Source organism: Citrus sinensis, chromosome 6 (genome assembly GCF_022201045.2).
Source record: "Citrus sinensis cultivar Valencia sweet orange chromosome 6, DVS_A1.0, whole genome shotgun sequence".
In the NCBI taxonomy this organism is placed as follows: domain Eukaryota; kingdom Viridiplantae; phylum Streptophyta; class Magnoliopsida; order Sapindales; family Rutaceae; genus Citrus; species Citrus sinensis.
In genome coordinates this window covers 20,203,906-20,225,590 of record NC_068561.1, presented here as the reverse complement: position 1 = coordinate 20,225,590, position 21,685 = coordinate 20,203,906, and the positions used below count along the sequence as shown (strand labels likewise).

The window sequence follows — 21,685 nt, the reverse complement described above, 5'->3', positions numbered from 1 at the left end:
TTTTTTTAACTTTTGAAAGGAACACGTAAATTCAAAGTCTCAAACCAAAACCAAAACCAGATGCCACTGGTAGAAGTATTTGACTATTTTCATTTTATTTCAACTAAACTTTTGTTTTATCCTCTAAAAGCTTTCCTTAAAGAGCAAGTCTAGTCTTCTAATTTAAAAAAAAAAAGAAAAAAGAAAAAAGGCAAGCCTTGCAAATTTTACTGGACATAAAAACTCTCACTTCTTTATAATTTTATTTACGGGTAATTTACATAATTATATTTGTTTGTTCCTTGTGCGATTTACCTATTCGTATGAAAATGATAAATAAAAAAATTAAAGTTAGGGAGACATCTGTTCTATCCTTGAATGTGAGAGGGAGAATGTTTCCAGCCTTTGAAAACTCAACCCTGTTAAGAGAGCAATTCCACCACTACGATTTATACAACTACACTCGATTGATATAATAAAACGATAACGTTTCACCTAACGGTCCGGACCCAACTACCAGTCATGGAGGACGAATCGTCCGCATCCAACAGCACTCGAGTAACAGATCATCACCGTTGGTTCTTCTAAAATCTGGCAATGCAACGGTCTTGATCAGATACAGCTCCTACATCAACTACACAGCATAATACCCGGAATCGCCAACTCGTTTATATTTATCTCATTTCATTTATTCTTAATTCCACTCGTATGCTGCTCTCCCAAAAAGTATCCCCAAAAATTTAAATCATTCACTAAAATTTTGTAATTTTTTTAAGAATCAATCATGGCGACGATCAAGTTCAAGCTTGCCATTGTGCTATCGCTTTGCTTGATTGTAGATTTGGCCCGAGCTACCGATGTTAAGTACTGCGGTCTGTCTCTCTTTTAACCTCCTTCAAATTCAATCGCTTTGATTCTCATTCTCTCTTTTAAATTCATCTTCTATTGAATTAGTAAATTACGTTTACTTTTATTGTAATTAATTTGGTGAGTTTTGGATGATTGGATTTGTTATATTAATGAGACTCAGTGAATTTGAATTTTATGTTAGATTTTGATTGACGAACACGGTGGAAAAGAAAAGTATTTTTTCTTTTTTTTTTAATTTTAATGTTTTTGGTTGTAATTGCAACTTTTATTGTAATTAATTTGGTGAGTTTTGGATGATTGGATTTGTTATATTAGTGAGACTTAGTGAATTTAAATTTTATGTTAGATTTTGATTGACGAACACGGTGGAAAAGAAAAGAAAAGTATTTTTTTCTTTTTTTTGAATTTTAATGTTTTTGGTTGTAATTGCAGATAAGAATGCTGATTATGATGTGAAGGTTCGTGGAGTTGACATATCCCCTTATCCAGTGGCAAGAGGCAGGGAGGCTACCTTCAGCATCTCTGCTACTACAGGTGTCGTAAAGTTTTCATGCTGTTTGTTTGATTGATTGCTTAATTATAACAATGTAGGGACTGTTTACTGTTGTCTATCTTGTAGTTTTTAATTTTATCCTATGCTTTTTTATTTCTCTAATTATTTTCAAATCATAAATGTTTCTTAAACAAATTCCATCCGTGACTTGAATATCGTTTGTGCTGCCTTCTCAATGTTCATCATCAGACAGCTATGATTTCAAATGTATTTCTGGAAAAAGCAAAATTTATCTTAGCTTTCTGGTGATAAGCAATAGAAATGAAGCTCAATAGTTATTGAAGAAAGGCTTCCAATAAATACAAAAGTGAATAATATGGAAGACATGCCCTTCCAGTGTCGGAAGTTTTTGATCAATGTAAATAAACAATTTCTTTGCGTGTAACCTTTTTTTTGTGCTGCCTTCGGACTGTTCATCACTAGAAAGTTATGATTTCAAATTTTTTTTACTCTTTCTCTACTTTTGCAGAAATTAATTTCTGGAAAGATAAAGTAAGAGTTAAAAAAAAATTTAATCAAAATTTTATCTTAGCTTTCTGGTGATAAGCAACAGAAATGAAGCTTAAAAGTTTTTGAAGAAAGGCTTCCAATAAATACAAGGGTCAATAATACCAAAGGCTTACATTGTCAGAAGCTTTTGATCTATGTAAATATACAATTTGTATCTAACCTTTTTGGCTGCCTTTCATCATCTGGAAGTTATGATTTCAATCTTTTTTAGTCTTCTTTTATTTTTCCAGAGACTAATTTCTGGAAAGATAGAAAAAGATTACAAAAATAAATAAATAAACGTAATTTTATCTTTGCCTTCTGGTCATAGGCAATAGAAATGCAGCTCAAAAGTTGTTGAAGAAAGGCTTCCAATGTATACCAGACTGATAATACGTGTCTAAAGTTTTTTATCAGTGTATGAAAGATTTCTTTGTATCTGCTTTTTTGTACTGCCTTCCTATTGGTTATCATCTGAAAGTTATGATTTCATTTTTTTTTTGGGGTACTCTTCTTCTATTTTTACATGAATTAATTTCTGGAAAGATGAGCAAGAGTACGAAAAAACAGTCAAATAAATTTTATCTCAGCTTCCTGGTGATAAGCACTAGAAATGAAGCTGAAAAGTTGTTGAAGAATGGGCACCAATAAATACAAAATTGGATGATATTGAAGGCATACCCTTACAGTGTTGGAACATAAATAAACGGGTTCTTTGTATCTAATTCTCTGATATTGCACTACAAGTCTTCAACATCTTGGAGATTGAATATTTGAACACTCAAATTTAGTGGAATTGATTTTTCCTTTGCTTCTATAAGTGTTTTTAGATTTTCCTTGTATTTTAGATTCATTCATGCTTCAGATGTCCTTCGATGAATCCAAGCCATCTGATTTCATATACTGAATCAATTTTCCTGGCTTAAACCCAATGAACAAAGTTGAATAGTGTTTATTCTTCTTTGAATGAATAATGTGCAAGAACAGTGAAGAGACTGCTGATCGTCTCTTTCTACGCTGCAAAGTAGCTTCTAGCCTGTGGAATACCCTATTCCAAGCTACTGAAGGCTTATGGTCCTTGCCGCACTCGTGTTCCAATGCTTAACATGTGTTGGGCTTTTGCTAAAGATAAGAGGCAAGAGTATTATGGAAATGTAGCACATTGGCTGCTCTATGGGTTATTTGGCTAGAAAGGGACAATACAATTTTCGGGAATTCCAGAGGGGAAGATGCTAATTATCTGTGGGATAGAGCTAGGTTTCTAGCTCCTCTTTGGGATTCAGTTTCAAAGGAATTTCATGATACTTCATTGGAAGGAGTTTTAAGTTAGGTGGCTTTTGTCTTTTGGGAAAGTTTTTGCCTTGTACTGTTTTAGCCCTTCCAAGATAGAAACTTTCTGTTTGGAGATACTCTCTTATTTGTTAATTCTTAGGCTGTTTTTGGGGCTAGTGGACATCTTGTTCAGCTTTTGTAAATCTCTACATATTCCATGTACCAGTTTTTTTCTCAAAATATTGCTTATTCTTCTTGTCTACCTGTTACTGGCTTTTCAAGTTTTGACGCTAGCAGGTTTGACTGTGCATTTTATACAGATAAAGCAATCTCCGGAGGAAAACTGGTGATTGATGTTTCCTACTTTGGGTGGCACATTCACAGTGAGACACATGATCTTTGTGATGAGACATCCTGCCCTGTGTCAACTGGTGATTTTGTGGTTGCTCACTCTCAAGTTTTACCTGGATTCACTCCTCCTGTAAGTTATATTTTTTTTATTAACATTCATTTTCTAAAAGAAAACTGTTGACTTTGAAATTGAAAAAAGAAAAAAAAAAGGATGCAATGAGTCAGAGCCTGAATAGTTGCATAAATGAGCCTGGGGAGTTGTCTCCTGTCACTTACTGGTGATTTTATCTCAAAGTTAATGTTTTGACCTCATCTTGTAGTTTCAATTGTCTTTCCTCAATACCCAATCTTGTGAAACACAGCTGATGTTTCTACTTATCTTAGCATTATTGGATTATTTTTTTGCTTTTTATGTTTGTAGCCATGCCACTCACATGAACAAAGAAAAAATTCCCCGAGTGTAGTGTATATTTAATACATATTTTTGTGAACCAGGATTACTTTAATGGTTCCGGAGATTGAAACGGTTTATGGCTTATATATCATTATTAGGTGAAGCATCCAAGTTAGAAAACTGGGATTACTTTAATTGCTCCAGATTGAAAACATTTATGGCTTATATATACCATAATTAGGTGAAGCATTAAAGTTTGTAAGTATGGCTTATATATACCATTAAGATGTGATTTATTTGCTATTTCTTTCCGCGGTTGTGTATAGGGGGAGAAAATAATCTATGTGGACTACCAAGTTGCGTTGATCATATTTGTTACTTGTTAACTCTTACTATCATTTTAGTCATTTTCTGCTAATGTTGGATAATTAAATGAGTCGATGATCTGGAACTTGAATGTGAAGAGGAATGCCTGACATAAAAGATTGCAATTATGAAACTATGTTTTTCTCTATCCACTCTGTGTTTCTGTTGTTGGCCTTGCGTTTGTCAATTAGTTTTTAAGAAAGTATTTTAGAAGCTGTGTTTCTAGACGGTTTTTAAGTGTGTTATATGTCAAGGGCTTCCCCAACCCCCCCCCCCCCCCCCCCCCCCCCCCCCCAAACAAAAAAAAAAGAAAATTTCCGTTTAACCTGCTGTTGGTAATGAAGAAACCTGTTTATTGGATGCATTTTTTTGACCCAGAAATGGAGTTAGTCTTGGCCTGTTTACGAATGTTCGCAAACTAATTTGGCAGTCTTCGTACTCATGCTTTTTTCAAAATACTATTGAATGAAGTGACAAAAAGCAGAGAACATTAGGATTTTCTTTTATGTGATTTTAATTCAACCAATCCTCCTGTTTGCTTCATGTTTCCTCTTTCTGCCCAATCTCTTTGTATTCTCATTTTGTTATTTTTAACTGTTGATTTGGTGAAGAAAACATACAAGATCCTTCAAAGATAAGTTGGAATAGTTCTTGTTTGCAGTTCTCTGCCTGGATTTAAATTGGCAATATTTCGTTTTGCAGGGTACCTACTCTCTGAAGATGAAAATGTATGATGCAACCAAGAAGCAAGAGCTAACATGCATTACCTTTGACTTCTCCATTGGATTTGCAAGTTCCGTGGCTGATAGTTAAGAGCTTTGAAGATGCCTTCGGTTTACCTTTCTGCCATATAAATTTGATGTAAAGGAAAATACTCTTTAAAATTAGTTGTTGTATCTACCTTCAGTATTGCTGGCGTTATGAAAAATTTCTCTTCTCCTCCGAAAATTAAAAGTGCTTCAAAGTTGGAGAGAGTGAAAAAAACATCCTGAAATTGTTGGATCCTATTGTTTTTACTCTTCAACACGGTGAATCTTCGACGACAAAGTTAATCAGTGAATGTTGAGTTAAAAATGGTCATTGTGTAAGCCTCGTGCATTTTAGTTATGTATCAAGATTGAATTCGAGGAATTCTACCCAAATCGAGAGCATAAGTTGCTTTTTGCTCCCTGTACTCAATTATGATCATTATCGGTTGGCACACGTTGTCTCCTAGTTTAGCGCTGCTCTTTTGGCACCTTGTTCATTTGGCTTAAACACGTAAACATTAACTCAATGAGGGCATCTTAGTCATCTAACCAGTTCGCTTTCCCCGCAAAATTACGGGCGTACCCCTTTATACATTTATTTTTCCTTTTTCTCTTCTGGCTTTGGCTGGTGGTGGAAGGGAAAATTTCTGTCCCCCAGTACTATCATGATTGATGGGGCACCAAATTTTTAGTTATGGACTTGTGGGTTAGTGGTCTCGATTCTGTAATAGAGGAGGTGCCCCCCACTCTAATAGGGTAATACTCTATATTATGAGCTATTTCAAAAGTTCAAAAAGCAGTACTTCAGCTTTTCAGCTTTCACTTTGCCACTTGGAAACCAGAAGGAAAAAACTCAATCAGTCTCCTGTCCTCTAACCCATTGTGTTGTCTTTCTCATTGCAAGTTTTTACACACTCTCTTTCTCCTTCTCTGTGATCACATGCCGTCAGTTTTTTTATCAGAAAAATCCAACAACACATCATGAAAGGAGTGAAGGGCAGACTTCTAAATAAACTGAAATTTGTCCCAACAATCAACACCTTGAAACAAGGCTTAGCCATTAGGAGGAGTTCCTTAAAGTGTCAGACCCTGCCGATTTATGCGGATGAAGATCACGGCTGCAATGATATTGCTGAGCTAGTAGTTGACAGTATTGGAGTATCCGGACGCGTTAAAGAGCTCAAAGATGAAGAACCGGAATTGGGATTCAACCTTGGCGACGAAGAAAACTTTACACCCCCCATAGTGTCCAAAGACAGGCTGCCTGGAAAGGATAATCCTGAGGTTGCAGTCCAAGAGATGGAAAAGGACAGCCAAGAATCTCCATTTCTAAAAGGTTACGAAGAGAAGTGTCCGCCAGGAGGAGAAGATTCAGTCATTTTCTACACAACAAGCCTGAGGGGTATAAGAAAAACATTTGAGGATTGCAGGACTATCAGGTTCTTGCTTCAGAGCTTTAAGGTGACATTTTACGAGAGAGACGTGTCGTTGCATATGGAATTCAGGGATGAATTGTGGAGTTTATTGAGCGGTAGAGTGATCCCTCCAAGGCTTTTCATCAAGGGAAGGTATATAGGAGGAGCTGACGAAGTCGTGGGATTGCATGAGCAAGGGAAGCTGAAGAAACTCCTTGAAGGAATTCCTAGAAACTTGTCCGATTGCTCGTGCAATGGCTGTGGCAACATTAGATTTGTTTTGTGCAGCAATTGCAGCGGAAGCTGCAAGGTGTTTAGGGATGGAGATGATGATGATGATGAATTGCACATTAGATGCCCTGAGTGTAACGAAAATGGATTGGTCAAGTGCCCCATTTGCTCCTGAAAAATAATTGTGCACAAGACATTGTAATTTTCTTTCTTCTACTCTAACATGTACTTGGTTTTCTGATTAACAACATTTCCCAAGTTTTACAATGCTTAGAAATTAGAATCACCGTTTGTTGCTTCAACCGGAAACCTAGTAAACGGTACAAATTAGATGCCGGAAACAACCCGCAAGTTTTCTTTACAATTCCCCAGTTTTGCGTTACAATATCAGTGCATAAGTTCATAAATGAAATAAAAAAATCCCAGAAACATAACTACAATTTGTGATCAATAATGATGAACAACTTGTCACGGTTATATACAACATACGATGACTGTAACGTAATATTTTCCCTAATGATAAGAAGAAGAATTTGATAAATTTAATGCTGGTAATCTGATTATAAGTTCATGCCCCTGACATTTTAACAAAAAAAATTTCTCTTATTTGGCGGTTCTCGAGTTAAAGATTAAATTTAAACTTGTAAAGTAGATTTCACTGTAGAGTCCTGTTGTGTTAATTGTTCTTATCCAAAACTACAATATTTTGTTCCAAGATTCCAAGACAAGACTTGTTCTCTTTCCTGGAACTATATCTCCATAACTCTCTGAAATTACATCTTAACTGACTCCTTTTTCTTTTTTTTGACATGAGAATGAAGCAGGAGAGTTGTCAATGCATGTACTTATTTGATCAATTATTTCTTCAGGACAGCGAATAAGCCGATTACTTAAAATTCACATTAATACCGAACTGGCCCGACCAAGGAAAATTGATATGGGAATTACGCAGGACTTGTCTAATCAATCACACAAGGCACCAAATTTATATTGATAAATCAAGATCAAAGTTAAGGAGAAAAAACAATTTAAAGTAGCTACCATATGCATGGAGGTTGATGAAATTGAACTTAAATCATTGACGAGATAAGCTATGAGGGCATAATTAGTGGGGGAGAGCAAGCACATGGCTGTTCTTGAGAAAAAGTCACTGGTTGGTATCAAAAAAGGTGATTAAATGAATAAAAGGTGGTGTGACCTTATGATGATGAATTTATCACCACCACCTTTAATTCTTTAAACAATATAAGAGTCAATAAAGCTTTTGCTTCTTTTGCATTGTAAATTTGTGCAGCAATTCATGCACATTTTACCCTTATTTTGATGATTAATAATTAGATGGGCAGCTGATAATTTAACAAGTTCTTAAGTTTTTTCTAACTGCGATTAAATTCTGGATGGATAACTGACAATTTTTCATATAATACAAGCATAGGTAAAGGAATCTAATATTTAAATTAACCTCTAACAATTTCTTTTTTATAATACGATAAGAGGACATGAGTTTGAATATTATTGCCAGAAGAACATCAGATTTGTAAAATGAAATGTCTAAGAGTATATTTCATCAATATTAGGTAAATGTAATTTGTCTAGAAACCGTTTGTTTTTGCAGTTTGTTTTGATCAACCACTTATCATAGCTGAGGCAAAATCTATTTTCTATTACTTCTTTCTACCTAAAAGATGAAGAGGAAAAGGTCACCGCGCTGGTTAATTTTTCATTAAGCTGGAAAAAAGAGAAAGGAAAAACAAAAGTAAAAAAAAATGGCATTTTTGTATAAATTTTGTTTTGTAAGTTCGTCACAAAGATATGATGTCATAGCTATTTATAGAATTTGTATAACATCATTTATAATTTTATATATTTAGGATATAAATGACACATTGTACAATTTTACTCTGGAGTAAGGATGATATGACTAATCTTTGATAAGTTCATCACATATATGACAATGCGTGCATTTTATAAAACGCACATAACATGTCGTTCAATAATTCATTGCATAGATGGCATGTTGTGAATGTTTTATTTGAGTAAACACTGTATGATCTGTCGGTTATAGCTTATCACATATCTGACAAGTCGGAAACATTTATGGAACATGTATAATATGGAAAAAGGTTAGTAATTAAAGAATTCTAACATTCAAATAAGGTTGAGTGTGTTTTTGGAAAGTGAAAGAAATTAATAATAATTTTTTTTTGGAAATACTATTAAGATACTAATGGATGATTAAAAAAATTACAATTAATCGTAATGTTCTCGTGGGGCCTTCCGAAAAGCTTGACAATAGGTAGCTATATTAAGAACAAAAATAATCAAATAGAGAAATCATGTAACAAAATGTTTATATGTATGTATGTATGTATATGTGTATATGTATAGGATTTGTGGATATCCTAAAAATCTTTACTTAAGAAATTGAGACTTTCTAAAACGGAGGCGTGTTAGACATCATATCTGTACACATCTACTAATATGTTGACACAAAAATATTTTTTAGAGTTGACCAATCGTAATAGAAAAAAAAAAAAATCATTTAAAACGTGAGATATATTTATTAAACAGGCCAAAGAAGACCATTTGATATATAGGCCTAAGTTTTTCTCCTGAATTCTCAAGCATCAATATGTCATACCGTCCTCCGTAAACCATATTGACGCCAAGTCCGTAAGTCATATAAGTGAAGCTTTCTTTTTCCCTTTTTTTTTTCCTCCTTTTCTGAAAGGTCATAAATGAAGCACGAGCTAAGGATGCGTTTGTTGCTTGGTTTTTTTTTCTTTTTTTCAAATGGTGCTTTTGAATTTGTTTATAGAAACAAAAATGATTAAATGTTGGTAAATTTTAAAATACGCTTGATTGATTGTTTTAAGATATTGTATGAAAATAGCACTCAGCTTTTAGTCGAGTGGTTAGAACAGTTGTCCTCACTTATGCGAGTGCAGTTGTTCGACCCCCCATAATAGTTAGTAATAATCTGATATGTAAATATAAGTTTTAATTTCATATAATATAAGTTGTAATATTGAACAATAGTCTCATGTAATTTAGAAAAAAAAATACTTTATGAAAATAAAAAAAATTGTATTCGGTTGTTTGTTCTAAAAATTTAGATACAATAAAAGAGAATGATAAAATAATTTAATGAAATTTTTTTAATATTTAATTACTTTTAAATGGTCCATCATTATTATTATTGTTATTATAGATGTTAATTTTAACAAATAACATAAACAACTAAAATAGTTATAAAATGGCATAATTTATAATATAGATTTTATATCATTTAAAACTTTATTTAATTATTATTGGATGATTTATACACATAAATTATAGAGGATATATAATTATGGTAATTTTTTATATTCGTTAAAACATTAATTATTATTATTATCATTGTTGATGCAAAATTTTTGCTCAATGTACAACGATTGATTTGTGTTTCGGGCTTTCTTTTAAATCGAGTTTTGTGGCTTATTTTTTCCTTGAGGCGAGTGTCTTAAATTACATGTCTCCTTGTCGTTAATTGTTCTGCAAAAAGAAATAATTATCAAAGGGTGCCGGGGTTGCCGGTAATAACCCTCCGACGCTCAAGTCAGCCTTTCAAATTTAATAATAAAGAGATAATTTAGAGAGAGAATGACAACATTTCCTTACCCTTTTTCTCCTACCTTCAAATGGGGAGTCTTGGTCTTTATATAGACAATTTGATCCATGAGGTGGAGGTGCATCATGACACGTGGCATTGTCTTAGTGACAAGTGTCTGCAAAACTCATGTATAAAGACACATGTCATTATGCGTCAAGCTTGTTCGTGACAAGTAATCTTTGGACATTTGTCATGTTTTTGGGCTGTTAATCTTTAATGGACTTTAACTTAAATTCGGCACTTATATTGGTTCCTTACAAAGAGGATTGATTTTGCAACATTTTGCTCGTAAGTGCATTCTACCCGTAGGTGCATTCTGTAAAATGCATATATTTGCCCATATGCGCATTTCGTATAATGTATATTTGCTCGTAGGCCCATTCCGTATAATGTGTATTTGTCCGGAGGCGCATTTCGTAGAATATGTATTTGCCCGTAAGCCCATTCCGTAGAATGTGTATTTGCCCGTAAGCCCATTTCAAGTAGCTCGTGCGCTCTTATTTAAAAATATTTTCGAAGTATCTAAGTCATTTTTTTGTGATGAATGGACCTAGGTCGTTTTTTAGGAGGAATGAACCTAGGTCGTTATTTGTTAAATCATGCCTTCGAAATTTTGCCAAAGCTTTGCCCTTTAGGCGTATTAAGAAATATTTTCTAGGTGCTTAGGTCGTTTTTTGCGAGGAATAGACCTAGGTCGTTTTTTGCGAGGAATAGACCTAGGTCGTTATTTGCGAGGGAACCTATGTCGTTCTTTGAAAGAATAGACATAGGTCATTCTTTGTTAAATCATGTCTTTGACACTTTGTCGAAAACTCGCCCTTTGGGCGTTTTACTTATAAATATTTTCTAAGTGCTTATGTCGTTTTTTGCGAGGAATGAACCTAGGTCGTTCTTTGCGAGGAATGAACTTAGGTCGTTCTTTGCGAGGAATGAACTTAGGTCGTTCTTTGCGATGAATGAACCTAGGTCGTTCTTTGCGAGGAATGGACCTAGGTCATTTTTTGTTGAATCACGCTTTTGATTTTTTTGTCGTGTCTTGCTTTTAAACACTTTAATTATAATTGTTAGTATCTTGGTCGTTCTTATAGAGAACAGGCTTGAGTTATTTTATATAAAATAATTTCATTGGGTTTATATTTTTTGTGGGTTTGGGCCTTTCATATTTTGGTCTAACAATCATCATTTAAAAAATTAAAATAATATTAGCGTAATATTTTTTAAAAATTTATTATCATATGATAAAAAAAAGTAAAATTATAAATATAAATAAATAATATAATATTATCAAAGTGGGGGTGTTTGTGGGACCCATTTATTATTGCTCACAAACAAAACATCAAAATTGAAATTTTAGTGGGCCCCAGCAAGAACAAAAGTAAGTAAACTTTAAAAAGTTTATATTTTTCACTTTCCATTGTTAAAATGGAAAACAAGACGGTTTCCATTTTCTTTGCCAAAATAGAAATTAGCTTTTAAAATGCATTTTCTTATTTTGTGCTTTTGTAAAATGAGAAATGACAGATGTGAAACGATACCAAATACACGGTAAAAGAGTCAATTTCCACCAAAAGAAAAAGAAATTGTAAAGCTGTCTGCAAAGCATGATGATGATGATTCCGTGTTCAATCAATGGATTAAAAGCCCAGCTCAAAGAAAGACTAAAAGATCTTGCATTCACATGTCACTGTAAATTTAAGGCCGTCTCTAATTTTACGAGTGACCACTTTGTTGGAATTAATCGAGCCGACAAATCTGAGAGGATTTTTAATGAAATTTTAACCTCTAAATTGCTACTCAACGACTTGCCCATTTATATATAGATTAAAGAACATCCCCATCCCCTGTTAACTTAAGTGTTAATTAAGCTTGTTATGAGTAACTAATCAGTCAAAATGATTTCTGGCAAGTAGATGAGCTTAGTTATGGATTTATAAATGTTTCATCATTGTCTGCAACAATCTTTCGCAAGGCATGTAAATGCCCAAGCAATAAGCATGCGTTAATGATAACTGCAGTTTAATAATTTATAGGTTGGGGTCAACTAAAGTTCATCAGCTAACATCTCTTATGATATATGTAATAAGGTTTTATATAAATATATATTTATATATATATATATATATATATATAATAAAGGTTTTATTAGTTTCAAATGTGGGTACTTGTATGGTACTCAAAAGGCAAAATCAATCGGAAGGTGTCACAGCTTATTTCATATAACTTAAAGCAGTTCGCAAAAATCAGAACCAATAAAAAGCCAAGCCATTAGATATTTTTGAAATTATGAGAATAACTTGTTCCTGGTGCCGACAACATTTTTGACATGGGAAGTTTTGACCAAGTAGCAGAGGATGGCATATCGGAAACGTGCACTGCAATTCCATACAAACGGGCAACTTCAGGAATATTTCCTCAGAAGGAAACTTGCATGTTCAAGAATGTTTTTGTCATGTGAAAAGCTCTCTTTACAGCTTACAGGCTTCCCCATTTGGGGAGAAGGAATAATGGAATATCTTGCTTCAAATTTCAAAATTTTATATTTCAAAAATTCAGGGCTTTTAATTATACCAGAGTTCATAATGCCCCTAGATCATGTAATGTCATTGCTCATTCTCTAGTTAACTTATCTTTAAAAAGATGCAAGACTAGTGTATTTATTCACTTTGTAGAATTAATTAAAGTGTTATATTTTTCTCAAAAAAAAAAAAAAAAATTGAAAAATTTGTAATAATTTTCACTAAGCTAGAATCCTTTGTCTTACCGTCACATGTATTAGGAAACCTCTACTTGGGAGAATAAAATAGATGAGAAAACAGTTTGCAGCCCACGGGCAAACATAATCTACTGAAGAAAAAACCCTTTTGCGGAAGGTGAATTTTGGAAATTTTTAACAAAAAGCTTACCTTTTATCATGATATTGTCTTTAAACAACAATAGCTGATCCATCTAGTAAAGATAATAAATGATGAGGAAATTTTGATTAATAAAAACGTGCAATTTGTTGTGACCAGCAAGGCAATAGAACAGAAGCCCCCTTTAGATATGAGAATATTAGACATTGGAACATTTCAACCATGCTTAGAGCAAAAACAACTCTTCATTTCCACTTTGTTAAACCCCATTCACATCAAAGGATACATTGCAAGATCCCTCTTCGTAAAAAGAGGGGGGAAAAAAAGGAAAAAAGGAAGTCCAAACAGGTTCCTCTTTTGTTAACCCATTCACATCATAACAAAAAGGCAAATGGAAGAAGAAAGAAAAGAGGTTAGAGTAATCACACTTCCTACAAATTTACATTTAAGTCTCTATGCAGCAGCAACTGCTATTGGAACTTCAACTGGTTGTGGTGGTGTGGCTGTTGTCGTCGTCACTTCTGCTGCCGGTGCTTCTTCTCGCAGAGGTTGGAAGAACTTTGTGTAGTGCAATTCAATCTGTAGCCGGTGATGAAGAGGTGTCGATGCTATTAAACCTTTCTTAATATCCGCTTGCAGTTCCCTAATCGGTATTGCAGCCAAGAAGCTCTTGATGTACTCCTTGCAAGCTTCTTTTCCGCGGCACACAACCTCCTCTACCTCTTCACTCTTTATGGGTTCCTCAGACTTAGCTGTAAGTTCTCCCTTAACAGAACCCTCCTCCTTTTTGGGTTCTGTTGTTGCTGTCACAACCTGCTGATCACCAGTTGATTTCTCATCAGTTGATTGAGCAACTTTTGGTAGTTTGTGAATCACAGTATTGTTGTCAAATCTCAAAATGTAAGCCTGATTGCATCCCTCATAGAGTCTCTCCCCTAGTGTGTCAATTATGTAGTAAGCTTCTGGTTCAACCTTGAGTAGAAAAAAATGGTCGTTCCAACTAACAATGTAAAGCTGAGGTTCATTGCTTGAACTTTCTGAACTGGCACGACTGATCTCATCCCATATGTTATCAAATGACATGGCACCATGCAAAAAGTCAAATCTTCCTTCATCCATTCCCTCTGGATGAAAAAACCCAATAAATGACTTTCCAGGCACCACTCCAAGGGGACGTATTTTGGCTTGGAGGACTGTTTCAAGATCAAAGTGTTTGTCAGGAAACCTCTCCCTATAAGTGTCAATTTCACAGAGGTTCCTCCACTCCAATGAGCCTTCTCTGATCAGACTATCAAATTGGGACTTAATTGGCATGAGACCATGGTTGTTCTGGAACCAATCAGCAATCACGGCAACAAGGGCTGTGCAAGCACTCTCACCTGCCGCTCGCTCACTTCGCTGATCGATGGAAGCAAAGAAGACCTGGCTTTGAAGCTTCATTTGTCCATCACGGCTTATTACTTCTTTGTTCTCCCAACTTCCAATAGCAAAATTGTCATCCCCAAATTCAGAAACTGAAGATTGATTTGCAGAGAAATCCTCGTCTGTCTTATGCCTCTGCAAGAAATAATTGTCATTATTACTACTTACACACAGTTCTCATTTGTGTATCATCCTCATACTATACATTTCTTATCCTAGTATCATAACATTAAAGTTGGTGAGTACAGTTGTATAGGGCCGAAATTTAAACCAAAGCAATGTTCCTCCAGATAGGGCCGGTTGGGTATAGAAAATAATATTCATCTGGCAAGCATACATAATAAGCATCTCACGGGTAGTCATACAGTCTTGAAGATGAAGAAATACCATTCATCATTCAAGATGATCAAGAGATGTTCAAATTTGTTTTCCTTTTTCCACCCGACATACAGTTCCACAATAAATCATGAGCGTTGACAAGAAATCATAAAGAAAGAGAAGATTTTATTCTTACCCCAAGAGAAAGAGATTCATCAGAGCTAAGTTGCCGGCGATCATGATCAATGTCATCCCCACCTTCTTCTCCATATGCCTTCTTCAGCAATGGCTCTCCTTTGGCTTTAGGAGATCTGAAGCTTAGCTTCCTTTTCCTCCAAGAAAGTATGCTACGCTTTGAACTTTGCAACAGAGATGGTTCAGACACTGATGCTGTTAAATCTTCACAATTTGAGGAGCCCACATCAGACTTGCGATAACTGTAATACACCCAATCCTCATCGCCAGTGTTTATCCTTGTACTGGAGTAAAATGATCCTCCAGCAATATTTGCATGAGCCAGTGAGCCATAACTGAATGATTTCCTAACACTGGATTCCTCCTTGCCCTCATCCGATTCTCCTTCTTCAAAATCTTCAAGTGAGTCAGAATCAAAAGGGTAGTTATACTCCCCATCCTCGCTCCTGGCAGAACACCTGCCATCACTACCCTCTTCCTCACGGCAAGCCTTTTTGGCTCTCCTGGTGGAAACATACTCGGTAAAAATTTTTACTTTTCTAAGACCGGCTTTAATTGCAGAAAGCTCGTCCTTATCCGCAGAGGCAGGTTCTCCCGACTGAGGAGGCGATGCAACAGGTACTATTGCTCTCTGCACTGGCTCTGTCGTTTCTTGAGCAGCTCTAAGTTCCAACAAGCTGAGTGATACCTACATAATTGGAAAATACTCAAAATCAGTAAGTGCAAAGTGTCAGAAAACATACAAAATAGAGAAGCCTACTATTACATCATCACATAACAGGTAAACAAATTAAATATGCCGGATGATTGAAAACTACAATCTACCATGGAAATTCATATTAAGAAAAATGCAAAGGCACATACACATAGCGAAGGACAAGGCTCTGCAGCACCAGCGGCTATTGTAAGAGGAATGTTTAGTTTAAACTCCTCCTGTTCAGATGCAGAAGCAAACTCTGCAAGGTTGAGTGATGCACTTCCAACAACAGGAACCTTGCCTTTTGGCCCCTGGTTCAAACCCTGGATTTACAAAGATGCTATATTGAGTCTCTTCGAAATATATTTGTGCTACTAAATTCTTCAAATCAATAGACAGAAACAAACTACACTAATCCAATCATAAGTTGATTTAAAATATCGACAATGATAAACAAATTTTTTATGGCTCCAAAAAAGCGGGCTGCTAGTCAAACGAATAAGTCCCGAAAGGTTCAGAATCAACACAAAATATCCTTTTCTGAAAAAAGACGGATTTTCAGTACCAAAGGCTTGGCAAAACTCCAAAAGGTCAACTCTCACAAGGAACACAAAATCTCCCAAAAAATAAAATATTAATCCAATAGCACAAACATTTACCAAATCAATCACAGAAATAATAATATGTAATGTTAAATCCAAACTCTTCCATAGAAATCAATTCAATAAGAATAGCACATATACACTAATTAGCACATGATTATTCATCAATCAGAGGAACTGCAGTAACAAAATAATAAATCTACATATTTATCATATAATATCTCCCAGATTACAACAGAATTCAACAAATTCAAACACAAAATAATCTAAATATCCAATTGAATAAAATTCTTTTATTAGATTGAAATCAAGCCCACAAAATATCTATTTGAAAAATAGAGAAAAATTTTAAAAATGAAAACAAAAGAGACTTACATTGAAGACAGTGAAAGCGATCTCCCATGGATGAAATACATTTTCTTTGTAAGCGGAAAAAGTGCAAATGGACTGAAACTCCTCGTCCCACAAAACGACACCGTTACTACGAATATTATTGTCGTCATCATCAACAACAACAGCAACGTCGTCGTTTTGTCGACCAACACCAACACCAACAACCTCGACTTCTCTCGTGAAGTTCCTCTTAACCGGCGTCCTTCTCAGAGTGCTCAGCGCAACTTTCGGGCCCTTCCAACGAATCTCCACCGTTAATCTGTCGCTTTCCTCTGCTGCCTCCCCCCGCACCAGATCCCAACCCTCCATCCTCCCTACGACCAGTTTCACCTCGTACTTCTTCGTCACCAGAGGCGGCCACGGCCGCCACCTCATCATTTTCACGACCATTTCACCTCAATTCCCACAAAGACAAAAACCTTAATAGCTTCGAACGCTTAACCTTAAAATCCTCGAGTTCTTGAGAAACGTGAGAAGAGGGACAATCCCCAGTTAGAATTGAGAGCCAATGATGACAAATCTTTGAAAGAAAAGAAAAAAATCTTTTTAAGCAGAGAGAAATTTTCCGAGAAAATTCTTTAAGAACTCCACAAGAGAGAGAGAGAGAGAGAGAGAGTATGCCGTTAGTGATAGAGAGAGAATGGGGGTGTTTGTTTGTATCTGAAAGAGAGAGTTATAGGGAGAGACAAGAGAGTTGTGAACGTTGTTTGATGTTGGGTTGGGTTAAAGTCTGAGAGCACTAAAGCAGAAGGAGAAGGAGAAAGTTAACTATGGTTAAAACAGGAGACAAAAAGAGGATAATAGAGTCCCGGTCTTCAATTTTAAAGAAAATAACTACTAAAATCATAAAATATACTTTCTTTTCATACAGATCCTCGCAGAATGTTGACTAAGTTTGTGTGTAATGTAGTCCTACTCCACTAAAGAAACGGTTAAGAGCACTAGTTCGAGTCTCATGTACACTCTTTACATTTTTTCACAAAATGAATAATAAGAGTGTAATTTTAATACCCTGATACTATTAGTGAAAGTAGATTTTTAAATCAGATTTTATAGATTTTTGAACTATAATATGGAAGAAAAATATCTTTTACTCAAGTAAGTAGTCGTCAAGATTTTTTGACAATGTCTTTGCACCACTTTAATTTTTAATTTTTATTAATAATATAACTACAAACTCTTTTATATTACGTGTTTTTATAAAAATTAATATTACGTGAGTGGTTGAATAAAGACATCACTTAGTTCACATAATTTATTTTTATTATTTTATATTTTTTTTAACGGCACACTAGTTTGCACAAAAATAATTTCTACAAGAGTTTATAGATATAATATTACTCTTTAATTTTCAATCAGTCAATTATTTTTGGATTAATTAGGATTTTTTAGAAAATATTGATACTTTGTCTTTATTGGTAGGTTTCGTAAAAGTTCTGGATCTGGGTGTTATTATCTCAAAACAGAAGCTATAACTACAAGGTGGTAATGGTAGGTATATAGGGTTAAAGGGAGTGAAGCAGTGAAGAGGAGGTCTCCCGAAAGTAACGGCGTGTTAACGACAGAGCGAGGGTAGTTGACTTCCGTTTTGCATTCTTTTTCAATTTATCCAAAATCACAATATCCATTTTCTCGAGGTTAGTTTTGGTATGGCTGCGGTTTTTGGATTTTCTTTTTCTTTTTTTTTAACAACTTTTTAGTTACAATTTAAATTTTCAAATTTAAATTATGATTATTTTGGTAAACTTATCCTTTTTTTTTTTTTTTTTTACCGGAGAACAATAGAATTCGGATATCGTTTTACTCTTTGATAGAAACAGAAAGATTCCAATGTTTTGAAATAATAGACAATTCTATTTTAGAAAGAATCCTATCCTTTAAAAAATAACAAAAATCAAATCTATCTCTCTTTTTAAAATTAAAAAAAATGAAATAAATATTTGATGCAAAACCAGCAATATTTTTATTTATTACTGCATGAATAGAGTTCTTTTATAATACCCTCCACCTAAAAATCACTCTTTTATACTACCCTTCTACCTAAAAATCTGAATCTTTTAACTGATTAATTTTGTAACCGAGTGCAAAGCCTCATAAAATTTTAGTAACGAGACTAGACGTCACCCCACAACTTGATTTTGATAATTTGATAGCCCTCTGAATCACAAAGTTGACACCGCGTGAACAGTGAAGAGTCTGTGTGCCGCCGCATCTCAAAAAAATAATAAACAAATGCAATAGAAAATTAAGTTGCAAGGAACAAAAATAGATGGTATAATGGTTGTGACATTTAATTTGTTACCATTAAGGGGAAAGAGCCAAATAATTGTTTTTGGTCAGGAAGACGTTTGGGCAAAATTTGTCTCATCCATCGAACGTCCACGCATTAGTTTGGTAACAACAATTCAGGTGATGCATTTTTAACAAGATATGCTATCAATTTCTGTAACTTGGCAAACGGATGAGATTTGATAATTAAGCAAAAGATTTCAATTTTTTTTTTTTGTTCTCCCTTTTTGAAGATATATATTTTCTAACGTCTTTCTCGTTATGCCATTTACCAAATTGGCAACTCACCAAGCACCATCAATAACTCATTAAGCATTCATTCACCACCAAGTTAAACCCCACTCATGCAATAGCAAATAAAACCGTTAATTAGATATTGTGTTTACTTCTTATAAATCAAAATGGGTAAGAATTGAAGGGAGCTAAAATTGAAATGGATTAGATCAGAATGAAGAGTGAGAATTACAATAAATAATCATTCTGATTTTCCATTTCCATTCCACGTTAAGCTAAACCTTAGGTTAAACAGAAAAAATCATCAATCTATTTTTACTTCTCATTATTTTATTACTGTATAAGGATTATTATTAATCCAACAACTAATCTACTAGAAGCCGTATCACATACCATATATCTTGAAAAAAAAGAAGAAAAAAAACTCGTAATATTTGTGGCACCATAATATTAAATAAATTTGATTTACCTTTTATAAGGTTTCAGTCACTTTTGTTTAATTATACACATATCCTACGTACTTCCATTAATATAAATTAAAATTTTCGCAATGAGATTTAATGAATCTTTAAATCAAAATCTGTACAATTCTAGCCCCACTACTATTTTGTGAATGAGTGTGAATGAACGAGATAAATCTTTGGTCCCATAATTGTCAATCTTTCAAAATGTTCAACAACCATACTAATATAAAGGGGTTTCAAATGTGAAAGGGTTTGCGAATGAAAGTCAAGACCTACTTTAATATATTAATCTGACGACAATAAATTGACCCAAAAACAAGTGAAAAAGAAATTGAAATAATGTCAGCTAATACAAAATATTCCAACTAATCTCACATTTGATGTGTTACTCAGTGATTGTATGGAAAAAAATCAATAATAATCTTAATTACGTCAATTAAGATGCAAACTCTATTTAATTATGTAATTTTAATGTTATCATAAAAATAAATAATAGTTTCTTTTTGGCCATAGAAATCTAAAAGAGAATAAAAAAAAAAAGAGAGGATCCTATTTTATTGCCATGTCATTTATTTATCCTACTTATTTCATTGAACAATTTAATGATTTTTAAATCAAATGTATAAGTGATTGAATTTGGGCAAAACTATGTTGCAACTGTGGTATGAATTTACAGTTGTACAATTGCATTAGTTGGATTAAATGGTTGAAAACAATTGTGGTATCATACCACAGTTGCAACATAATTAGACCTTTGAATTAGTGATCGCAATGTTCAACGGAACAATTATTGCCTATAACATTTCAACCAACCAAAGATTTTATTACAATTTTTTGAATTTGTGTGCAACTTATAAATCAATGTTTTAATACGATCCACCAATTTTGTTACTTAGTATTAAAGCGATATCGATGACCATCTAGCACTGGACCCTTTTTGACTTGCATGTGCAACACATGTGCTCCGTTGGCACGAGTTTGGATTTTTTTTTTTTTTTTGCTTAAAAGCTAGGGTTAGGATTTTTTTTTTTTAAATCACATGATTTTAATTTTCCTTTTTTCTAGAATTTTCTTTTCTACTTGCAAAGGGAAAGAATCAATTAAAATGAAAGGTTAACAATTGATTCACATGCAATATAATGCTTACATGGGTCAGTTTCATTTCCTTTATTCTTTATTTAATTTAGAGCCTTAGAATTTGGGCATGCCCGTATGATTTGAGTGTTGGGACGGCAACTAGCAAGATGAAAGTGATATACTAATTAACCTCACATTATGAATGATTTTATTCATCGTGATGAAGATTCATGCTTTAACTTAACTTATGGGTTTCATAATTTGTCATAACTAAGAATTTAAATGATAGCTTGGCTCAAAAATCAAAATTGTCCAATCAATAATAAATAGTTGAGGGTATATTTTATCCAAAAATAAAGAAATAAAAAGAAAGAGAAATTCAACCACGTTACCCTTTGATTGTTCTCATTAACATGGTATTAGTATCGTATTTGATTTGAGTATGTAATAATGACATAATTATTGGTCATAAGTGCTTATTTAATCTCATAAGTTCTTATCATAATTTTTATTGTTGTTTGATTTTTTTTTTTTAAGCTTTTGAATCTTAAATAAGTTATTTTGAACTCTACTACCAAAAACTTAAATTTTAGTCTTTTAGAAGTAGAGGTTAAAAAGTTATTTAAATGTCAAAATATCTAAATTATTCTCTATTTATTTAACAATCTTATTTTATTCTTTTTATAAAATAATTTTAAAAAATTTATCTATTATAGTAATTTTATAAATGTTTAATAAAAGATCTCATTGACAACCAAATAACTAAATTTTTTTGAGTAAAAACTCTATTTGTAAAAGTTCAACTAACAATAGATCTAATT

The 21,685-nt window shown here is 33.8% G+C and overlaps 3 protein-coding genes across 3 annotated transcripts; 2 read left to right on the top strand and 1 right to left on the bottom strand.

The window, feature by feature from the left end:
- Nucleotides 1-662: 662 nt before the first annotated feature.
- LOC102631379 (uncharacterized) lies at nucleotides 663-5,437 on the top strand. Its single transcript, XM_006481556.4, has 4 exons — nucleotides 663-851; nucleotides 1,282-1,383; nucleotides 3,484-3,644; nucleotides 4,977-5,437. The coding sequence occupies exons 1-4, from the start codon at nucleotides 764-766 to the stop codon at nucleotides 5,085-5,087; spliced, it is 462 nt and encodes a 153-aa protein (XP_006481619.1). The 5' UTR covers nucleotides 663-763; the 3' UTR covers nucleotides 5,088-5,437.
- Nucleotides 5,438-5,583: 146 nt separating this feature from the next.
- Nucleotides 5,584-6,971, top strand: LOC102606782 (uncharacterized protein At3g28850). The gene has a single exon (XM_006481557.4). It carries the CDS (start codon nucleotides 6,005-6,007, stop codon nucleotides 6,842-6,844), a length of 840 nt encoding a protein of 279 aa, XP_006481620.1. The 5' UTR covers nucleotides 5,584-6,004; the 3' UTR covers nucleotides 6,845-6,971.
- A 6,428-nt stretch (nucleotides 6,972-13,399) lies between these two features.
- Nucleotides 13,400-17,525, bottom strand: LOC102607071 (uncharacterized). Its single transcript, XM_006481558.4, has 4 exons — nucleotides 16,783-17,525; nucleotides 15,973-16,128; nucleotides 15,110-15,796; nucleotides 13,400-14,730 (listed from the first exon to the last, which is right to left on the bottom strand). Exons 1-4 carry the CDS (start codon nucleotides 17,188-17,190, stop codon nucleotides 13,627-13,629), a joined length of 2,355 nt encoding a protein of 784 aa, XP_006481621.1. The 5' UTR covers nucleotides 17,191-17,525; the 3' UTR covers nucleotides 13,400-13,626.
- Between the last annotated feature and the right edge of the window lie 4,160 nt (nucleotides 17,526-21,685).

Coding starts and splice junctions, on each gene's coding strand:
- LOC102606782 (XM_006481557.4), top strand. CDS start 6,005: ATGAAAGGAGTGAAGGGCAGACTTCTAAATAAACTGAAATTTGTCCCA.
- LOC102631379 (XM_006481556.4), top strand. CDS start 764: ATGGCGACGATCAAGTTCAAGCTTGCCATTGTGCTATCGCTTTGCTTG. Junction 852..1,281: donor TACCGATGTTAAGTACTGCG/GTCTGTCTCTCT, acceptor TTGTAATTGCAG/ATAAGAATGCTGATTATGAT. Junction 1,384..3,483: donor CAGCATCTCTGCTACTACAG/GTGTCGTAAAGT, acceptor CATTTTATACAG/ATAAAGCAATCTCCGGAGGA.
- LOC102607071 (XM_006481558.4), bottom strand. CDS start 17,190: ATGGTCGTGAAAATGATGAGGTGGCGGCCGTGGCCGCCTCTGGTGACG. Junction 15,797..15,972: donor AGCCTTGTCCTTCGCTATGT/GTATGTGCCTTT, acceptor CCAATTATGTAG/GTATCACTCAGCTTGTTGGA. Junction 14,731..15,109: donor ATGAATCTCTTTCTCTTGGG/GTAAGAATAAAA, acceptor TATTTCTTGCAG/AGGCATAAGACAGACGAGGA.